The sequence below is a fragment of the Pristiophorus japonicus genome, chromosome 8 (genome assembly GCF_044704955.1).
Source record: "Pristiophorus japonicus isolate sPriJap1 chromosome 8, sPriJap1.hap1, whole genome shotgun sequence".
Taxonomy (NCBI): Eukaryota; Metazoa; Chordata; class Chondrichthyes; family Pristiophoridae; genus Pristiophorus; species Pristiophorus japonicus.
In genome coordinates this window covers 174,318,177-174,336,959 of record NC_091984.1, presented here as the reverse complement: position 1 = coordinate 174,336,959, position 18,783 = coordinate 174,318,177, and the positions used below count along the sequence as shown (strand labels likewise).

General features: G+C 59.9%; 1 protein-coding gene across 1 annotated transcript in view; it reads right to left on the bottom strand.

Annotated features, from left to right (window-relative positions):
• Positions 1-6,542: 6,542 nt before the first annotated feature.
• LOC139268222 (macrophage migration inhibitory factor-like) overlaps positions 6,543-18,783 on the bottom strand; it is a 14,990-nt gene continuing 2,749 nt past the window's right edge. The window contains exons 2-3 of the mRNA XM_070886273.1: positions 7,658-7,830; positions 6,543-6,757 (exon numbers count right to left, since the gene is read on the bottom strand). Of these exons, the coding sequence (XP_070742374.1) occupies positions 6,691-6,757; positions 7,658-7,830 (240 nt within the window). The 3' untranslated portion in view covers positions 6,543-6,690. The remainder of the gene's footprint in view (positions 6,758-7,657; positions 7,831-18,783) is intronic.

Here is an 18,783-nt window from a genome sequence, read left to right as displayed (position 1 = left end):
TGCTGACGTGAAGTAAAATTCTTCCCATTGATGCATAGGTTTGTTTGGAACTGAGCTGGAGATTATAGCACAAGCAAATCACTCCGTGATATCAATTACCAGCTTAGTGTCTTAACATCATCATCATCATAGGCAGTCCCTCGGAATTGAGGAAGACTTGCTTCCACTCTTAACATGAGTTCTTAGGTGGCTGTACAGTCCAATACAAGAACCACAGTCTCTGTCACAGGTGGGGCAGATAGTTGTTGAGGGAAGGGGTGGGTGGGACTGATTTGCCGCACGCTCTTTCCGCTGCCTGCGCTTGCTTTCTGCCTGCTCTCAGTGATGAGACTCGAAGTGCTCAGCGCCCTCCCGGATGCACTTCCTCCACTTAGGGCGGTCTTTGGCCAGGGTCTCCCAGGTGTTGGTGGGGATGTCGCACTTTATCAGGGAGGCTTTGAGGGTGTCCTTGTAACGTTTCCGCTGCCTATCTTTGGCTCGTTTGCCGTGAAGGAGTTCCGAGTAGAGCGCTTGCTTTGGGAGTCTCGTGTCAGGCATGCGAACAATGTGGCCTGCCCAGCAGAGCTGATCAAGTGTGGTCAGTGCTTCTGTCTAACAGTGCTGCTGGGAAGAGTTACCCGACAAAAACACAGGAAATTCAGCAGACATTTTAAAATGGGCATTTCAGGGCAAGAGGCAAAAGGAAATATTGACACAATTGATAACGTGGAGGCTGTTTCCGAGCATGCGCCAGTCTGCAAGGATCACAATCATAATGGATGGGGAAGGCCATTCAGCCCATCCTAATCCACCCACCAGTCCCACATTACAGGACCCAAATGGTTCTGCAATGGTTCCAGGGTTTTCACTTGTACCACTTTATCCCAGAGTCCATTCCATGTATTGCTGAGTGTGTGTGTGGAGATCTTCGCAACATCACTCCTGAATTTACCGTCTCCTAGTTTGAGCTTGCATCCCTTTGTCCTTCCCTCACCATTGAATTTAAAGTAATATTTCAGATTGACCTACATAAGAACATAAGAATTAGGAACAGGAGTAGGCCATCTAGCCCCTTGAGCCTGCTCCGCCATTCAACAAGATCATGGCTGATCTGGCCGTGGACTTAGCTCCACTTACCCACCCGCTCCCCGTAACCCTTAATTCCCTTATTGGTTAAAAATCTATCTATCTGTGACTTGAATACATTCAATGAGCTAGCCTCGACTGCTTCCTTGGGCAGAGAATTCCACAGATTCACAACCCTCTGGGAGAAGAAATTCCTTCTCAACTCGGTTTTAAATTGGCTCCCCCGTATTTTGAGGTTGTGCGCCCTAGTTCTAGTCTCCCCGACCAGTGGAAACAATCTCTCTGCCTCTATCTTGTCTATCCCTTTCATTATTTTGAATGTTTCTATAAGATCACCCCTCATCCTTCTGAACTCCAACGAGTAAAGACCCAGTCTACTCAATCTATCATCATAAGGTAACCCCCTCATCTCCGGAATCAGCCTCGTGAATCGTCTCTGTACCCCCTCAAAAGCTAGTATATCCTTCCTTAAGTAAGGTGACCAAAACTGCACTCCAGGTGCTCCAGGTGTGGCCTCACCAATACCCTGTACAATTTGAGCAGGACCTCCCTGCTTTTGTACTCCATCCCTCTCGCAATGAAGGCCAACATTCCATTCGCCTTCCTGATTACCTGCTGCACCTGCAAACTAACTTTTTGGGATTCATGCACAAGGACCCCCAGGTCCCTCTGCACCGCAGCATGTTGTAATTTCTCCCCATTCAAATAATATTCCCTTTTACTGTTTTTTTTCCCCAAGGTGGATGACCTCACACTTTCCGACATTGTAATACATCTGCCAAACCTTAGCCCATTCGCTTAACCTATCTAAATCTCTTCGCAGCCTTTCTGTGTCCTCTACACAACCCGCTTTCCCACTAATCTTTGTGTCATCTGCAAATTTTGTTACACTACACTCTGTCCCCTCTTCCAGGTCATCTATGTATATTGTAAACAGTTGTGGTCCCAGCACCGATCCCTATGGCACACCACTAATCACTGATTTCCAACCCGAAAAGGACCCATTTATCCCGACTCTCTGCTTTCTGTTCGCCAGCCAATTCTCTATCCATACTAATACATTTCCTCTGACTCCGCGTACCCTTATCTTCTGCAGTAACCTTTTGTGTGGCACCTTATCGAATGCCTTTTGAAAATCTAAATACACCACATCCATCGGTACACCTCTATCCACCATGCTCGTTATATCCTCAAAGAATTCCAGTAAATTAGTTAAACATGATTTCCCCTTCATGAATCCATGCTGCGTCTGCTTGATTGCACTATTCCTATCTCGATGTCCCGCTATTTCTTCCTTAATGATAGTTTCAAGCATTTTCCCCACTACAGATGTTAAACTAACCGGCCTATAGTTACCTGCCTTTTGTCTGCCCCCTTTTTTAAACAGAGGCGTTACATTAGCTGCTTTCCAATCCGCTGGTACCTCCCCAGAGTCCAGAGACTTTTGGTAGATTATAACAAATGCATCTGCTATAACTTCCGCCATCTCTTTTAATACCCTGGGATGCATTTCATCAGGACCAGGGGACTTGACTACCTTGAGTCCCATTAGCCTGTCCAGCACTACCACCCTAGTGATAGTGATTGTCTCAAGGTCCTCCCTTCCCACATTCCTGTGACTAGCAATTTTTGGCATGGTTTTTGTGTTTTCCACTGTGAAGACCGAAGCAAAATAATTGTTTAAGGTCTCAACCATTTCCACATTTCCCATTATTAAATCCCCCTTCTCATCTTCTAAGGGACCAACATTTACTTTAGTCACTCTTTTCCGTTTTATATATCTGTAAAAGCTTTTACTATCCGTTTTTATGTTTTGCGCAAGTTTACCTTCGTAATCTACCTTTCCTTTCTTTATTGCTTTCTTAGTCATTCTTTGCTGTCGTTTAAAATTTTCCCAATCTTCTATTTTCCCACTAACCTTGGCCACCTTATACGCATTGGTTTTTAATTTGATACTCTCCTTTATTTCCTTGGTTATCCACGGCTGGTTATCCCTTCTCTTACCGCCCTTCTTTTTCACTGGAAGCTAGACTTGAAGCTAATCTTGCCCTGAAGGGACCTTTTCCCTTCCCTTCAATATCTTGTCTGCCTCTCATCTAGGTGACCACCTCTCGGAACCCCCTTTACAGGCTGAAAAGCCCAAGTTCCTCCCGTCTTTCCTCAGACCTCAAACCCCAGGGATCAGCCAGGTGGCTCTTCACTTACACTGTCTCAAAGCACTTGGCTGACTGCCTTGTGTCCTGGTGACCAGAACTGGACACGGTGTTCAAGCTGTGGTCCAACCACACTACTATACATCCTCGGACTTACATTCTACTGTTTTGCTTTCTATAGTTCAACGTGTTGTTGGCATCGGTTGGACATGATTAGCTTCAAGTCTAATAAGACTCCTCGGTCTCTTCCAGTCTCCTTCTTAGCTGCTTCAGCACCACTCATGGTGTGCTGGGGTCCGTTTTCCCATTCAATGTCCAGCTCTGGCTCAGTTGGTAGTACACTCATTTCTGAGGCAAAACGATTCTGAATTAAATTCAGGAACCTCCAGGACTGTCCTGGAGTCCCCAAGAATTAAATATTTATCTCTTGGGACATGGCTGCAAGCAACTGGAGAGAAAAATCACAGGGCATTATAAAATAATGCGTCTTTTTCACTATTTTTTCACTAAGAGGGTGGTGAACCTGTGGAATTCTTTACCACAGAAGGCTGTGGAGGCCAAGTCACTGAATATATTTAAGAGGGAGATAAGAGATTTCTAGAAACAAAAGGCATCAAGGGGAATGGGGAAAAAGGAAAAAGGAGGAATATGGTGTTGAGATAGAGGATCAGCCATGATCATATTGAATGGCGGTGCAGACTCGAAGGGCTGAATGGCCTACTACGGCTTCTATTTTCTATGTTTTTCATTTTCATCGAACACTTTTATATATGATAAAAAAAACATTGGAGATCGAGAACAACGTGGACCAGGCACGATGGCTGGAGGTCAAGGTCCTGTGATGAAACCTCCATGAATACGTTCAGAGTTGCCGATCTGAAGATATCAGCATTGGATTCTTTCTTTTAATTGTATCATTTAGGTGTAATGTGCCCAATACTGACTGTACAATGTAAGGTGTAATGTGCCCAATGCTGACTGTACAATGCAAGAAAACATGTCCACTGCCCATTGGCCCAAGAGTACATAAGAACATAAGAATTAGGAGCAGAAGGCCATTCAGCCCTTCGAGTCTGCTCCGCCATTCAATAATCTACCTCAACTCCACTCTCCTGCACTATCCCCATATCCTTTGATTCCAGAAATCTATTGATCTCTGTCTTGAATATACTCAATGACCCAGCCTCCTCAGCCCTCTGGTGCAGAGAATTCCAAAGATTCACCACCCTCTGAGTGAAGAAAGTTCTCAACTCAGTCCTAAATGGCCGACCTTTGATTCTGAAACTATGACCCCGGGTTCTAGACTCCCCAACCAGAGGAAACATCCTCCCTGCATCTACCCTGTCAAGCCCAGTAAGAATTTGGTATGTTTTAATGAGATCACCTCTCATTCTTCTAAACTCTGGAGAATATCAGCCTAGTCTGCTCAATCTCTCCTCATAGGACAATCCCCCCATCTCAGGAATCAGTCTGATGAACCTTCGTTGCACAAGTATAATCTTCCTGAGGTAAGGAGACCAAAACTGACAGTACTCCAGGGTGTAGTCCCACCAAGGCCCTATATAATTACAGTAAGTTTTCTGAAGGAGACGGATGAATTCGCCCTCCAATACATCACACCACATCTCTTCTGCACTGAAACATTATACATGATGTTGTTGCAATGACCTCTGTTGATGAGTGTGTCTGTTCTTGGAGTTTCCCCTTCCCCCACTCTGTAGAATAGTCTCCACCCCCCTCACCCAGCCTGCCTCCAGGCAGAGGTCGCAGATTGACGTCGGTGGGAGCGTTTAGCCCAGCTTTCTGATCATGAGTTTCAGGTGACACAAGTTGCCGGTTTTAGTGGGCAGCAGTGTAGCAATTGTGTTGGCCTTTTGTGTGCCTGTTCGCTCATTTGTGATGCACACAGTAATACGCACACACACAGGAATACACACTAATATACACACGCACACACACACACAGGAACAAACATTAACATACACACACACACACACACACGGGAACACAAATTAATATACACACACACACAGGAACACATTAATACACACACACACACTGGAACACATTAATACACACACACACACTGGAACACATTAATACACACACACACACTGGAACACATTAATACACACACACACACTGGAACACATTAATACACACACACACTAATATACACACACACACAGGAACACATTAATACACACACACACACTGGAACACATTAATACACACACACACACTGGAACACATTAATACACACACACACACTGGAACACATTAATACACACACACACACACTGGAACACATTAATACACACACACACACACACACTGGAACACATTAATACACACACACACACTGGAACACATTAATACACACACACACACTGGAACACATTAATACACACACACTGGAACACATTAATACACACACACTGGAACACATTAATACACACATACACACTGGAACACATTAGTACACACACACACTAATATACACACACACACAGGAACACATTAATACACACACACACACACACTGGAACACACATTAATACACACACACACTAATATACACACACACACACTAATATACACACACACAAACACACACACACACACACACACACAGGAACACTAATACACACACACAGGAACACACTAATACACACACAGGAACACACACACACACAGGAACACACACTAATACACACAGGAACACACACTAATACACACACACACACAGGAACACACTAATATACACACACACAGGAACTCACTAATATACACACACAGGAACACACGCTAATATACACACAAACAGGAACACACACTAATATACACACACACAGGAACTCACACTAATATACACACAGGAACACACACTAATACACACACAGGAACACACAGTAATATACACACACAAATACACACTAATATACATACACACACACGGGAACAGAGTAATACACACAGTAATATACACAAAAATACACATTAATATTCACACACAATATACACACACAGGAACACACACATACAAACAGTAGTACACACTAGTATACTTGCAGGGTAATATACATACACACAGCATAATATACACGCAGTAATATACAGAGTAATATACACACCCTGCAATAATCATGCACAGTAATAGTCTCTCACACGTACTGTAAACACATTTACATTAAAACACACATGTAACATACACACAGTAATAGAACCTTAACACAAGATATACTGTAAATATACATTAATAGCCACACAGTAACTCTGGTAATAAACACACATACTTCAAAGAGACTGTGACAAACACACAGACAATTTTTGCATCTACTTTATTGTTAAACTAGTAAGACACATGATTTCAGGAATCCTCTTTCTGGCCCACTGGCCTCTATTATTACTGATGAACAAACAAAACACAAGTTTACTACAGGGAGCATTCCGGAATGTTCTGGATCCGAACCTAACCAAAGGTGTTGCTATTCCAGCCAACATTAGCAGCCTCCAGATCTTGGAAGACGATGTACATCCTGTGAAACAACAGAAGGTAAAACCGTCAGGAAGGAACCAATTCACAGGCCCGACTCTCACTCTGACCAAAGTGAGCCCGGCTCACCCTCTCTGACCAAAGTGAGCCCGGCTCTCTCTCTCTGACCAAAGTGAGCCCGGCTCTCTCTCTCTGACCAAAGTGAGCCCGGCTCGCCCTCTCTGACCAAAGTGAGCCCGGCTCTCCCTCTCTGACCAAAGTGAGCCCGGCTCTCTCTCTCTGACCAGTGAGCCCGGCTCGCTCTCTCTGACTAAATTGGGCCCGGTTCTGTAACTCTGACTAAAGTGTGCCCGGTTCTGTAACTCTGACTAAAGTGGGCCCGGTACTGTAACTCTGACTAAAGTGAGCCCAGTTCACAGGACAGCCTCTCTTCGAATCAGTGTTTCCAAACTCACTCAACCGTTAATGTTCAACGGCAAAGACTCCTCACTGACTTTACACCCAGGCAACATCTGAAACCATGGTCCATAAACAGCCGAGAGAGGAACAGTTTCTCTCCACCTACACTATCAAACCCTTTGATCATCTCCGTCACTGCAGGGTCCTGGCTCTGTGATCACCCCCCTCGGGCGTGGGTTACTCGAGGCGTGTCTGAGAGTGTTCTGTGTCACCTATCCACGCCCCTCAAGCCCTCTCCGCGAAGCCTCGCCCCAGTTTTACAAGCTTTAATTGACAGCTTTTGGGCAATTCTTCTCACGGATTAACTGCAGCAAAAGCATCAGATTTAGGGCAGTGGAAGCTCGGAGAACGTCCGGATAGTCAGTGGGGGTCTGGAGAGCTGGGCCGAGTCTCTGACCACCAAACCTGCAGAGTGAGCCCTCAGTGCTGGGGGCTTGAACCCCCTCACCCCCCACACACACACCGCCCAATCGCCCAGCCGTACCTGTCTGGAGAAATGTGCAGGTGCTTGTTGACCAGGTCAAACAGCACTTTGGTGTAGGTTTTGTTAGGCTTGCTGCCGATTTTGCCAATGCTGGAGAGATGGCAGAGGGCACAGGGCTCGGTGGAACCGCCGAAGTGCATCATCTGGTCCGGCACGATGTGCACCGCGATGTACTGAAAAAGACATACAGCTTGCTGAGTACGAGTGTCATGGGCAGGCACCGCCCCCAGTCATCGTCTCTCCCCCCCCACCTCAGTGTTCGATCATCGCACGTCCCTCCGAAAATCGCCCCCTACCCTCCCCTCTCGATCAACGCCCCCCCACCCTCCCCGCTCGATCAACCCCCCCCCACCCTCCCCGCTCGATCAACGCCCCCCCACCCTCCCCGCTCGATCAACACCCCTCCTACCCTCCCCGCTCGATCAACCCCCGCCCACTCTCCCCGCTCGATCAACACACCCCCACCCTCCCCGCTCAATCAATCAACGCCCCCCCACCCTCCCCGCTCGATCAACCCCCCCCCGTACCCTCCCCGCTCGATCAACACCCCTCCTACCCTCCCCGCTCGATCAACCCCCCCCCACTCTCCCCGCTCGATCAACGCACCCCCACTCTCCCCGCTCGATCAACGCACCCCCACCCTCCCCGCTCGATCAACACCCCCCCTACCCTCCCCGCTCGATCAATCAACCCCCCCCACCCTCCCCGTTCGATCAACGCCCCCCCACCCTCCCCGCTCGATCAACGCCCCCCCACCCTCCCCGCTCGATCAACCCCCCCCCCACCCTCCCCGCTCGATCAACGCCCCCCCACCCTCCCCGCTCGATCGACCCCACCCACACCCTCCCCGCTCGATCAACCCCACCCACACCCTCCCCGCTCGATCAACACCCCCCCTACCCTCCCCGCTCGATCAATCAACCCCCCCCACCCTCCCCGTTCGATCAACGCCCCCCCACCCTCCCCGCTCGATCAACGCCCCCCCACCCTCCCCGCTCGATCAACCCCCCCCCCACCCTCCCCGCTCGATCAACGCCCCCCCACCCTCCCCGCTCGATCGACCCCACCCACACCCTCCCCGCTCGATCAACCCCACCCACACCCTCCCCGCTCGATCAACGCCCCCCCACCCTCCCCGCTCGATCAACCCCACCCACACCCTCCCCGCTCGATCAACCCCCCCCCCCCGTACCCTCCCCGCTCGATCAACACCCCTCCTACCCTCCCCGCTCGATCAACCCCCCCCCACTCTATCAACGCACCCCCACCCTCCCCGCTCGATCAACACCCCCCCCGCTCGATCAATCAACCCCACCCACACCCTCCCCGCTCGATCAACGCCCCCCCACCCTCCCCGCTCGATCAACCCCACCCACACCCTCCCCGCTCGATCAACCCCCCCCCGGTACCCTCCCCGCTCGATCAACGCCCCCCCACCCTCCCCGCTCGATCAACCCCCCCCGTACCCTCCCCGCTCGATCAACCCCTCCCTACCCTCCCCGCTCGATCAACCACCCCCTACCCTCCCCGCTCGATCAACCACCCCCTACCCTCCCCGCTCGATCAACCACCCCCTACCCTCCCCACTCGATCAACCATCCCCTACCCTCCCCACTCGATCAACCCCCCCCCGTGCCCTCCCCGCTCGATCAACCCCCCCCCCGTGCCCTCCCCGCTCGATCAACGGCCCACCCTACCCACCCCGCTCGATCAACCCCCCCATCCTCCCCGTTCGATCAACCCCCCCCACCCTCGATCAACCCCCCCCCCACCCTCCCCGCTCGATCAATCCCCCATCCTACCCTCCCCGCTCGATCAACCCCCCCCACGCTCCCCGCTCGATCAAGCCCCCCACCCACCCGCTCGATCAACCCCCCCCTATCCTCCCCGCTCGATCAACACCCCCCTACCCTCCCCGCTCGATCAACCCCCCCCCTACTCTCCCCGCTCGATCAACCACCCCCCCACCCTCTCCGCTCGGTCAACACCCCCCCCATCCTCCCCGCTCGATCAACCACCCCCTACCCTCCCCGCTCGATCAACCCCCCCCCGCTCGATCAACCCCCCCCCCCCCCACCCTCCCCGCTCGATCAACCCCCCACCCTACCCACCTCGCTCGATCAACCCCCCCCCACCCTCCCCGCTCAATCAACCCCCCCACCCTCGATCAACCCCCCACCCTACCCACCCCGCTCGATCAACCCCCCCCCCACCCTCCCCGCTCGATCAACCCCCCCCCCCACCCTCCCCGCTCGATCAACCCCACCCACACCCTCCCCGCTCGATCAACCCCACCCACACCCTCCCCGCTCGATCAACGCCCCCCCACCCTCTCCCCGCTCGATCAACCCCCCCCCCGTACCCTCCCCGCTCGATCAACACCCCTCCTACCCTCCCCGCTCGATCAACCCCCCCCCACTCTATCAACGCACCCCCACCCTCCCCGCTCGATCAACACCCCCCCCGCTCGATCAATCAACCCCACCCACACCCTCCCCGCTCGATCAACACCCCTCCTACCCTCCCCGCTCGATCAACCCCCGCCCACTCTCCCCGCTCGATCAACACACCCCCACCCTCCCCGCTCAATCAATCAACGCCCCCCCACCCTCCCCGCTCGATCAACCCCCCCCCGTACCCTCCCCGCTCGATCAACACCCCTCCTACCCTCCCCGCTCGATCAACCCCCCCCCACTCTCCCCGCTCGATCAACGCACCCCCACTCTCCCCGCTCGATCAACGCACCCCCACCCTCCCCGCTCGATCAACACCCCCCCTACCCTCCCCGCTCGATCAATCAACCCCCCCCACCCTCCCCGTTCGATCAACGCCCCCCCACCCTCCCCGCTCGATCAACGCCCCCCCACCCTCCCCGCTCGATCAACCCCCCCCCCACCCTCCCCGCTCGATCAACGCCCCCCCACCCTCCCCGCTCGATCGACCCCACCCACACCCTCCCCGCTCGATCAACCCCACCCACACCCTCCCCGCTCGATCAACGCCCCCCCACCCTCCCCGCTCGATCAACCCCACCCACACCCTCCCCGCTCGATCAACCCCCCCCCCCCGTACCCTCCCCGCTCGATCAACACCCCTCCTACCCTCCCCGCTCGATCAACCCCCCCCACTCTATCAACGCACCCCCACCCTCCCCGCTCGATCAACACCCCCCCCGCTCGATCAATCAACCCCACCCACACCCTCCCCGCTCGATCAACGCCCCCCCACCCTCCCCGCTCGATCAACCCCACCCACACCCTCCCCGCTCGATCAACCCCCCCCCGGTACCCTCCCCGCTCGATCAACGCCCCCCCACCCTCCCCGCTCGATCAACCCCCCCCGTACCCTCCCCGCTCGATCAACCCCTCCCTACCCTCCCCGCTCGATCAACCACCCCCTACCCTCCCCGCTCGATCAACCACCCCCTACCCTCCCCGCTCGATCAACCACCCCCTACCCTCCCCACTCGATCAACCATCCCCTACCCTCCCCGCTCGATCAACCACCCCCTACCCTCCCCGCTCGATCAACCACCCCCTACCCTCCCCACTCGATCAACCATCCCCTACCCTCCCCACTCGATCAACCCCCCCCCGTGCCCTCCCCGCTCGATCAACCCCCCCCCCGTGCCCTCCCCGCTCGATCAACGGCCCACCCTACCCACCCCGCTCGATCAACCCCCCCATCCTCCCCGTTCGATCAACCCCCCCCACCCTCGATCAACCCCCCCCCCACCCTCCCCGCTCGATCAATCCCCCATCCTACCCTCCCCGCTCGATCAACCCCCCCCACGCTCCCCGCTCGATCAAGCCCCCCACCCACCCGCTCGATCAACCCCCCCCTATCCTCCCCGCTCGATCAACACCCCCCTACCCTCCCCGCTCGATCAACCCCCCCCCTACTCTCCCCGCTCGATCAACCACCCCCCCACCCTCTCCGCTCGGTCAACACCCCCCCCATCCTCCCCGCTCGATCAACCACCCCCTACCCTCCCCGCTCGATCAACCCCCCCCCGCTCGATCAACCCCCCCCCCCCCACCCTCCCCGCTCGATCAACCCCCCACCCTACCCACCTCGCTCGATCAACCCCCCCCCACCCTCCCCGCTCAATCAACCCCCCCACCCTCGATCAACCCCCCACCCTACCCACCCCGCTCGATCAACCCCCCCCCCACCCTCCCCGCTCGATCAACCCCCCCCCCCCACCCTCCCCGCTCGATCAACCCCACCCACACCCTCCCCGCTCGATCAACCCCACCCACACCCTCCCCGCTCGATCAACGCCCCCCCACCCTCTCCCCGCTCGATCAACCCCCCCCCCCGTACCCTCCCCGCTCGATCAACACCCCTCCTACCCTCCCCGCTCGATCAACCCCCCCCCACTCTATCAACGCACCCCCACCCTCCCCGCTCGATCAACACCCCCCCCGCTCGATCAATCAACCCCACCCACACCCTCCCCGCTCGATCAACGCCCCCCCACCCTCCCCGCTCGATCAACCCCACCCACACCCTCCCCGCTCGATCAACCCCCCCCCGTACCCTCCCCGCTCGATCAACGCCCCCCCACCCTCCCCGCTCGATCAACCCCCCCCCTACCCTCCCCGCTCGATCAACGCCCCCCCTACCCTCCCCGCTCGATCAACGCCCCCCCACCCTCCCCGCTCGATCAACGCCCCCCCACCCTCCCCGCTCGATCAACCCCCCCCGTACCCTCCCCGCTCGATCAACCCCCCCCTACCCTCCCCGCTCGATCAACCACCCCCTACCCTCCCCGCTCGATCAACCACCCCCTACCCTCCCCGCTCGATCAACCACCCCCTACCCTCCCCACTCGATCAACCATCCCCTACCCTCCCCACTCGATCAACCCCCCCCCGTGCCCTCCCCGCTCGATCAACCCCCCCCCCGTGCCCTCCCCGCTCGATCAACGGCCCACCCTACCCACCCCGCTCGATCAACCCCCCCATCCTCCCCGTTCGATCAACCCCCCCCACCCTCGATCAACCCCCCCCCACCCTCCCCGCTCGATCAATCCCCCATCCTACCCTCCCCGCTCGATCAACCCCCCCCACGCTCCCCGCTCGATCAAGCCCCCCACCCACCCGCTCGATCAACCCCCCCCTATCCTCCCCGCTCGATCAACCCCCCCTACCCTCCCCGCTCGATCAACCCCCCCCCCCCACCCTCCCCGCTCGATCAACCCCCCACCCTACCCACCCCGCTCGATCAACCCCCCACCCTACCCACCCCGCTCGATCAACCCCCCCCCACCCTCCCCGCTCGATCAACCCCCCCCACCCTCGATCAACCCCCCACCCTATCCACCCCGCTCGATCAACCCTCCCCCCACCCTCCCCGCTCGATCAACCCCCCACCACCCTCCCCGCTCAATCAACCGACCCCCCCACCCTCCCCGCTCGATCAACCCCCCCCCCCCGTACCCTCCCCGCTCGATCAACACCCCTCCTACCCTCCCCGCTCGATCAACCCCCCCCACTCTATCAACGCACCCCCACCCTCCCCGCTCGATCAACACCCCCCCCGCTCGATCAATCAACCCCACCCACACCCTCCCCGCTCGATCAACGCCCCCCCACCCTCCCCGCTCGATCAACCCCACCCACACCCTCCCCGCTCGATCAACCCCCCCCCGGTACCCTCCCCGCTCGATCAACGCCCCCCCACCCTCCCCGCTCGATCAACCCCCCCCGTACCCTCCCCGCTCGATCAACCCCTCCCTACCCTCCCCGCTCGATCAACCACCCCCTACCCTCCCCGCTCGATCAACCACCCCCTACCCTCCCCGCTCGATCAACCACCCCCTACCCTCCCCACTCGATCAACCATCCCCTACCCTCCCCGCTCGATCAACCACCCCCTACCCTCCCCGCTCGATCAACCACCCCCTACCCTCCCCACTCGATCAACCATCCCCTACCCTCCCCACTCGATCAACCCCCCCCCGTGCCCTCCCCGCTCGATCAACCCCCCCCCCGTGCCCTCCCCGCTCGATCAACGGCCCACCCTACCCACCCCGCTCGATCAACCCCCCCATCCTCCCCGTTCGATCAACCCCCCCCACCCTCGATCAACCCCCCCCCCACCCTCCCCGCTCGATCAATCCCCCATCCTACCCTCCCCGCTCGATCAACCCCCCCCACGCTCCCCGCTCGATCAAGCCCCCCACCCACCCGCTCGATCAACCCCCCCCTATCCTCCCCGCTCGATCAACACCCCCCTACCCTCCCCGCTCGATCAACCCCCCCCCTACTCTCCCCGCTCGATCAACCACCCCCCCACCCTCTCCGCTCGGTCAACACCCCCCCCATCCTCCCCGCTCGATCAACCACCCCCTACCCTCCCCGCTCGATCAACCCCCCCCCGCTCGATCAACCCCCCCCCCCCCCACCCTCCCCGCTCGATCAACCCCCCACCCTACCCACCTCGCTCGATCAACCCCCCCCCACCCTCCCCGCTCAATCAACCCCCCCACCCTCGATCAACCCCCCACCCTACCCACCCCGCTCGATCAACCCCCCCCCCACCCTCCCCGCTCGATCAACCCCCCCCCCCCACCCTCCCCGCTCGATCAACCCCACCCACACCCTCCCCGCTCGATCAACCCCACCCACACCCTCCCCGCTCGATCAACGCCCCCCCACCCTCTCCCCGCTCGATCAACCCCCCCCCCCGTACCCTCCCCGCTCGATCAACACCCCTCCTACCCTCCCCGCTCGATCAACCCCCCCCCACTCTATCAACGCACCCCCACCCTCCCCGCTCGATCAACACCCCCCCCGCTCGATCAATCAACCCCACCCACACCCTCCCCGCTCGATCAACGCCCCCCCACCCTCCCCGCTCGATCAACCCCACCCACACCCTCCCCGCTCGATCAACCCCCCCCCGTACCCTCCCCGCTCGATCAACGCCCCCCCACCCTCCCCGCTCGATCAACCCCCCCCCTACCCTCCCCGCTCGATCAACGCCCCCCCTACCCTCCCCGCTCGATCAACGCCCCCCCACCCTCCCCGCTCGATCAACGCCCCCCCACCCTCCCCGCTCGATCAACCCCCCCCCGTACCCTCCCCGCTCGATCAACCCCCCCCTACCCTCCCCGCTCGATCAACCACCCCCTACCCTCCCCGCTCGATCAACCACCCCCTACCCTCCCCGCTCGATCAACCACCCCCTACCCTCCCCACTCGATCAACCATCCCCTACCCTCCCCACTCGATCAACCCCCCCCCGTGCCCTCCCCGCTCGATCAACCCCCCCCCCGTGCCCTCCCCGCTCGATCAACGGCCCACCCTACCCACCCCGCTCGATCAACCCCCCCATCCTCCCCGTTCGATCAACCCCCCCCACCCTCGATCAACCCCCCCCCACCCTCCCCGCTCGATCAATCCCCCATCCTACCCTCCCCGCTCGATCAACCCCCCCCACGCTCCCCGCTCGATCAAGCCCCCCACCCACCCGCTCGATCAACCCCCCCCTATCCTCCCCGCTCGATCAACCCCCCCTACCCTCCCCGCTCGATCAACCCCCCCCCCCACCCTCCCCGCTCGATCAACCCCCCACCCTACCCACCCCGCTCGATCAACCCCCCACCCTACCCACCCCGCTCGATCAACCCCCCCCCACCCTCCCCGCTCGATCAACCCCCCCCACCCTCGATCAACCCCCCACCCTATCCACCCCGCTCGATCAACCCCCCCCCCACCCTCCCCGCTCGATCAACCCCCCACCACCCTCCCCGCTCAATCAACCGACCCCCCCACCCTCCCCGCTCGATCAACCCCCCCCCCACCCTCCCCGCTCGATCAACCCCCCCCCACCATCCCCGCTCGATCAACCCCCCCCACCCTCCCCGCTCGATCAACCCCCCCCTACTCTCCCCGCTCGATCAACCCCCCCCACCCTCCCTGCTCGATCAACCGCCCCCCCCACCCTCCCCGCTCGATCAACCGCCCCCCCCACCCTCCCCGCTCGATCAACCCCCCCATCCTCCCCGTTCGATCAACCCCCCCCACCCTCGATCAACCCCCCCCCCACCCTCCCCGCTCGATCAATCCCCCATCCTACCCTCCCCGCTCGATCAACCCCCCCCACGCTCCCCGCTCGATCAAGCCCCCCACCCACCCGCTCGATCAACCCCCCCCTATCCTCCCCGCTCGATCAACACCCCCCCTACCCTCCCCGCTCGATCAACCCCCCCCCTACTCTCCCCGCTCGATCAACCACCCCCCCACCCTCTCCGCTCGGTCAACACCCCCCCCATCCTCCCCGCTCGATCAACCACCCCCTACCCTCCCCGCTCGATCAACCCCCCCCCGCTCGATCAACCCCCCCCCCCCCCACCCTCCCCGCTCGATCAACCCCCCACCCTACCCACCTCGCTCGATCAACCCCCCCCCACCCTCCCCGCTCAATCAACCCCCCCACCCTCGATCAACCCCCCACCCTACCCACCCCGCTCGATCAACCCCCCCCCACCCTCCCCGCTCGATCAACCCCCCCCCCCCACCCTCCCCGCTCGATCAACCCCACCCACACCCTCCCCGCTCGATCAACCCCACCCACACCCTCCCCGCTCGATCAACGCCCCCCCACCCTCTCCCCGCTCGATCAACCCCCCCCCCGTACCCTCCCCGCTCGATCAACACCCCTCCTACCCTCCCCGCTCGATCAACCCCCCCCCACTCTATCAACGCACCCCCACCCTCCCCGCTCGATCAACACCCCCCCCGCTCGATCAATCAACCCCACCCACACCCTCCCCGCTCGATCAACGCCCCCCCACCCTCCCCGCTCGATCAACCCCACCCACACCCTCCCCGCTCGATCAACCCCCCCCCGTACCCTCCCCGCTCGATCAACGCCCCCCCACCCTCCCCGCTCGATCAACCCCCCCCTACCCTCCCCGCTCGATCAACGCCCCCCCTACCCTCCCCGCTCGATCAACGCCCCCCCACCCTCCCCGCTCGATCAACGCCCCCCACCCTCCCCGCTCGATCAACCCCCCCCCGTACCCTCCCCGCTCGATCAACCCCCCCCTACCCTCCCCGCTCGATCAACCACCCCCTACCCTCCCCGCTCGATCAACCACCCCCTACCCTCCCCGCTCGATCAACCACCCCCTACCCTCCCCACTCGATCAACCATCCCCTACCCTCCCCACTCGATCAACCCCCCCCCGTGCCCTCCCCGCTCGATCAACCCCCCCCCCGTGCCCTCCCCGCTCGATCAACGGCCCACCCTACCCACCCCGCTCGATCAACCCCCCCATCCTCCCCGTTCGATCAACCCCCCCCACCCTCGATCAACCCCCACCCACCCTCCCCGCTCGATCAATCCCCCATCCTACCCTCCCCGCTCGATCAACCCCCCCACGCTCCCCGCTCGATCAAGCCCCCCACCCACCCGCTCGATCAACCCCCCCCTATCCTCCCCGCTCGATCAACCCCCCCTACCCTCCCCGCTCGATCAACCCCCCCCCCCCACCCTCCCCGCTCGATCAACCCCCCACCCTACCCACCCCGCTCGATCAACCCCCCACCCTACCCACCCCGCTCGATCAACCCCCCCCCACCCTCCCCGCTCGATCAACCCCCCCACCCTCGATCAACCCCCCACCCTATCCACCCCGCTCGATCAACCCCCCCCCCACCCTCCCCGCTCGATCAACCCCCCACCACCCTCCCCGCTCAATCAACCGACCCCCCCACCCTCCCCGCTCGATCAACCCCCCCCCCCCGTACCCTCCCCGCTCGATCAACACCCCTCCTACCCTCCCCGCTCGATCAACCCCCCCCACTCTATCAACGCACCCCCACCCTCCCCGCTCGATCAACACCCCCCCGCTCGATCAATCAACCCCACCCACACCCTCCCCGCTCGATCAACGCCCCCCCACCCTCCCCGCTCGATCAACCCCACCCACACCCTCCCCGCTCGATCAACCCCCCCCCGGTACCCTCCCCGCTCGATCAACGCCCCCCCACCCTCCCCGCTCGATCAACCCCCCCGTACCCTCCCCGCTCGATCAACCCCTCCCTACCCTCCCCGCTCGATCAACCACCCCCTACCCTCCCCGCTCGATCAACCACCCCCTACCCTCCCCGCTCGATCAACCACCCCCTACCCTCCCCACTCGATCAACCATCCCCTACCCTCCCCGCTCGATCAACCACCCCCTACCCTCCCCGCTCGATCAACCACCCCCTACCCTCCCCACTCGATCAACCATCCCCTACCCTCCCCACTCGATCAACCCCCCCCGTGCCCTCCCCGCTCGATCAACCCCCCCCCCGTGCCCTCCCCGCTCGATCAACGGCCCACCCTACCCACCCCGCTCGATCAACCCCCCCATCCTCCCCGTTCGATCAACCCCCCCCACCCTCGATCAACCCCCCCCCCACCCTCCCCGCTCGATCAATCCCCCATCCTACCCTCCCCGCTCGATCAACCCCCCCACGCTCCCCGCTCGATCAAGCCCCCCACCCACCCGCTCGATCAACCCCCCCCTATCCTCCCCGCTCGATCAACACCCCCCTACCCTCCCCGCTCGATCAACCCCCCCCCTACTCTCCCCGCTCGATCAACCACCCCCCCACCCTCTCCGCTCGGTCAACACCCCCCCCATCCTCCCCGCTCGATCAACCACCCCCTACCCTCCCCGCTCGATCAACCCCCCCCGCTCGATCAACCCCCCCCCCCCCCACCCTCCCCGCTCGATCAACCCCCCACCCTACCCACCTCGCTCGATCAACCCCCCCCACCCTCCCCGCTCAATCAACCCCCCCACCCTCGATCAACCCCCCACCCTACCCACCCCGCTCGATCAACCCCCCCCCCACCCTCCCCGCTCGATCAACCCCCCCCCCCCACCCTCCCCGCTCGATCAACCCACCCACACCCTCCCCGCTCGATCAACCCCACCCACACCCTCCCCGCTCGATCAACGCCCCCCCACCCTCTCCCCGCTCGATCAACCCCCCCCCCGTACCCTCCCCGCTCGATCAACCCCCCCCCCCCCGTACCCTCCCCGCTCGATCAACACCCCTCCTACCCTCCCCGCTCGATCAACCCCCCCCCACTCTATCAACGCACCCCCACCCTCC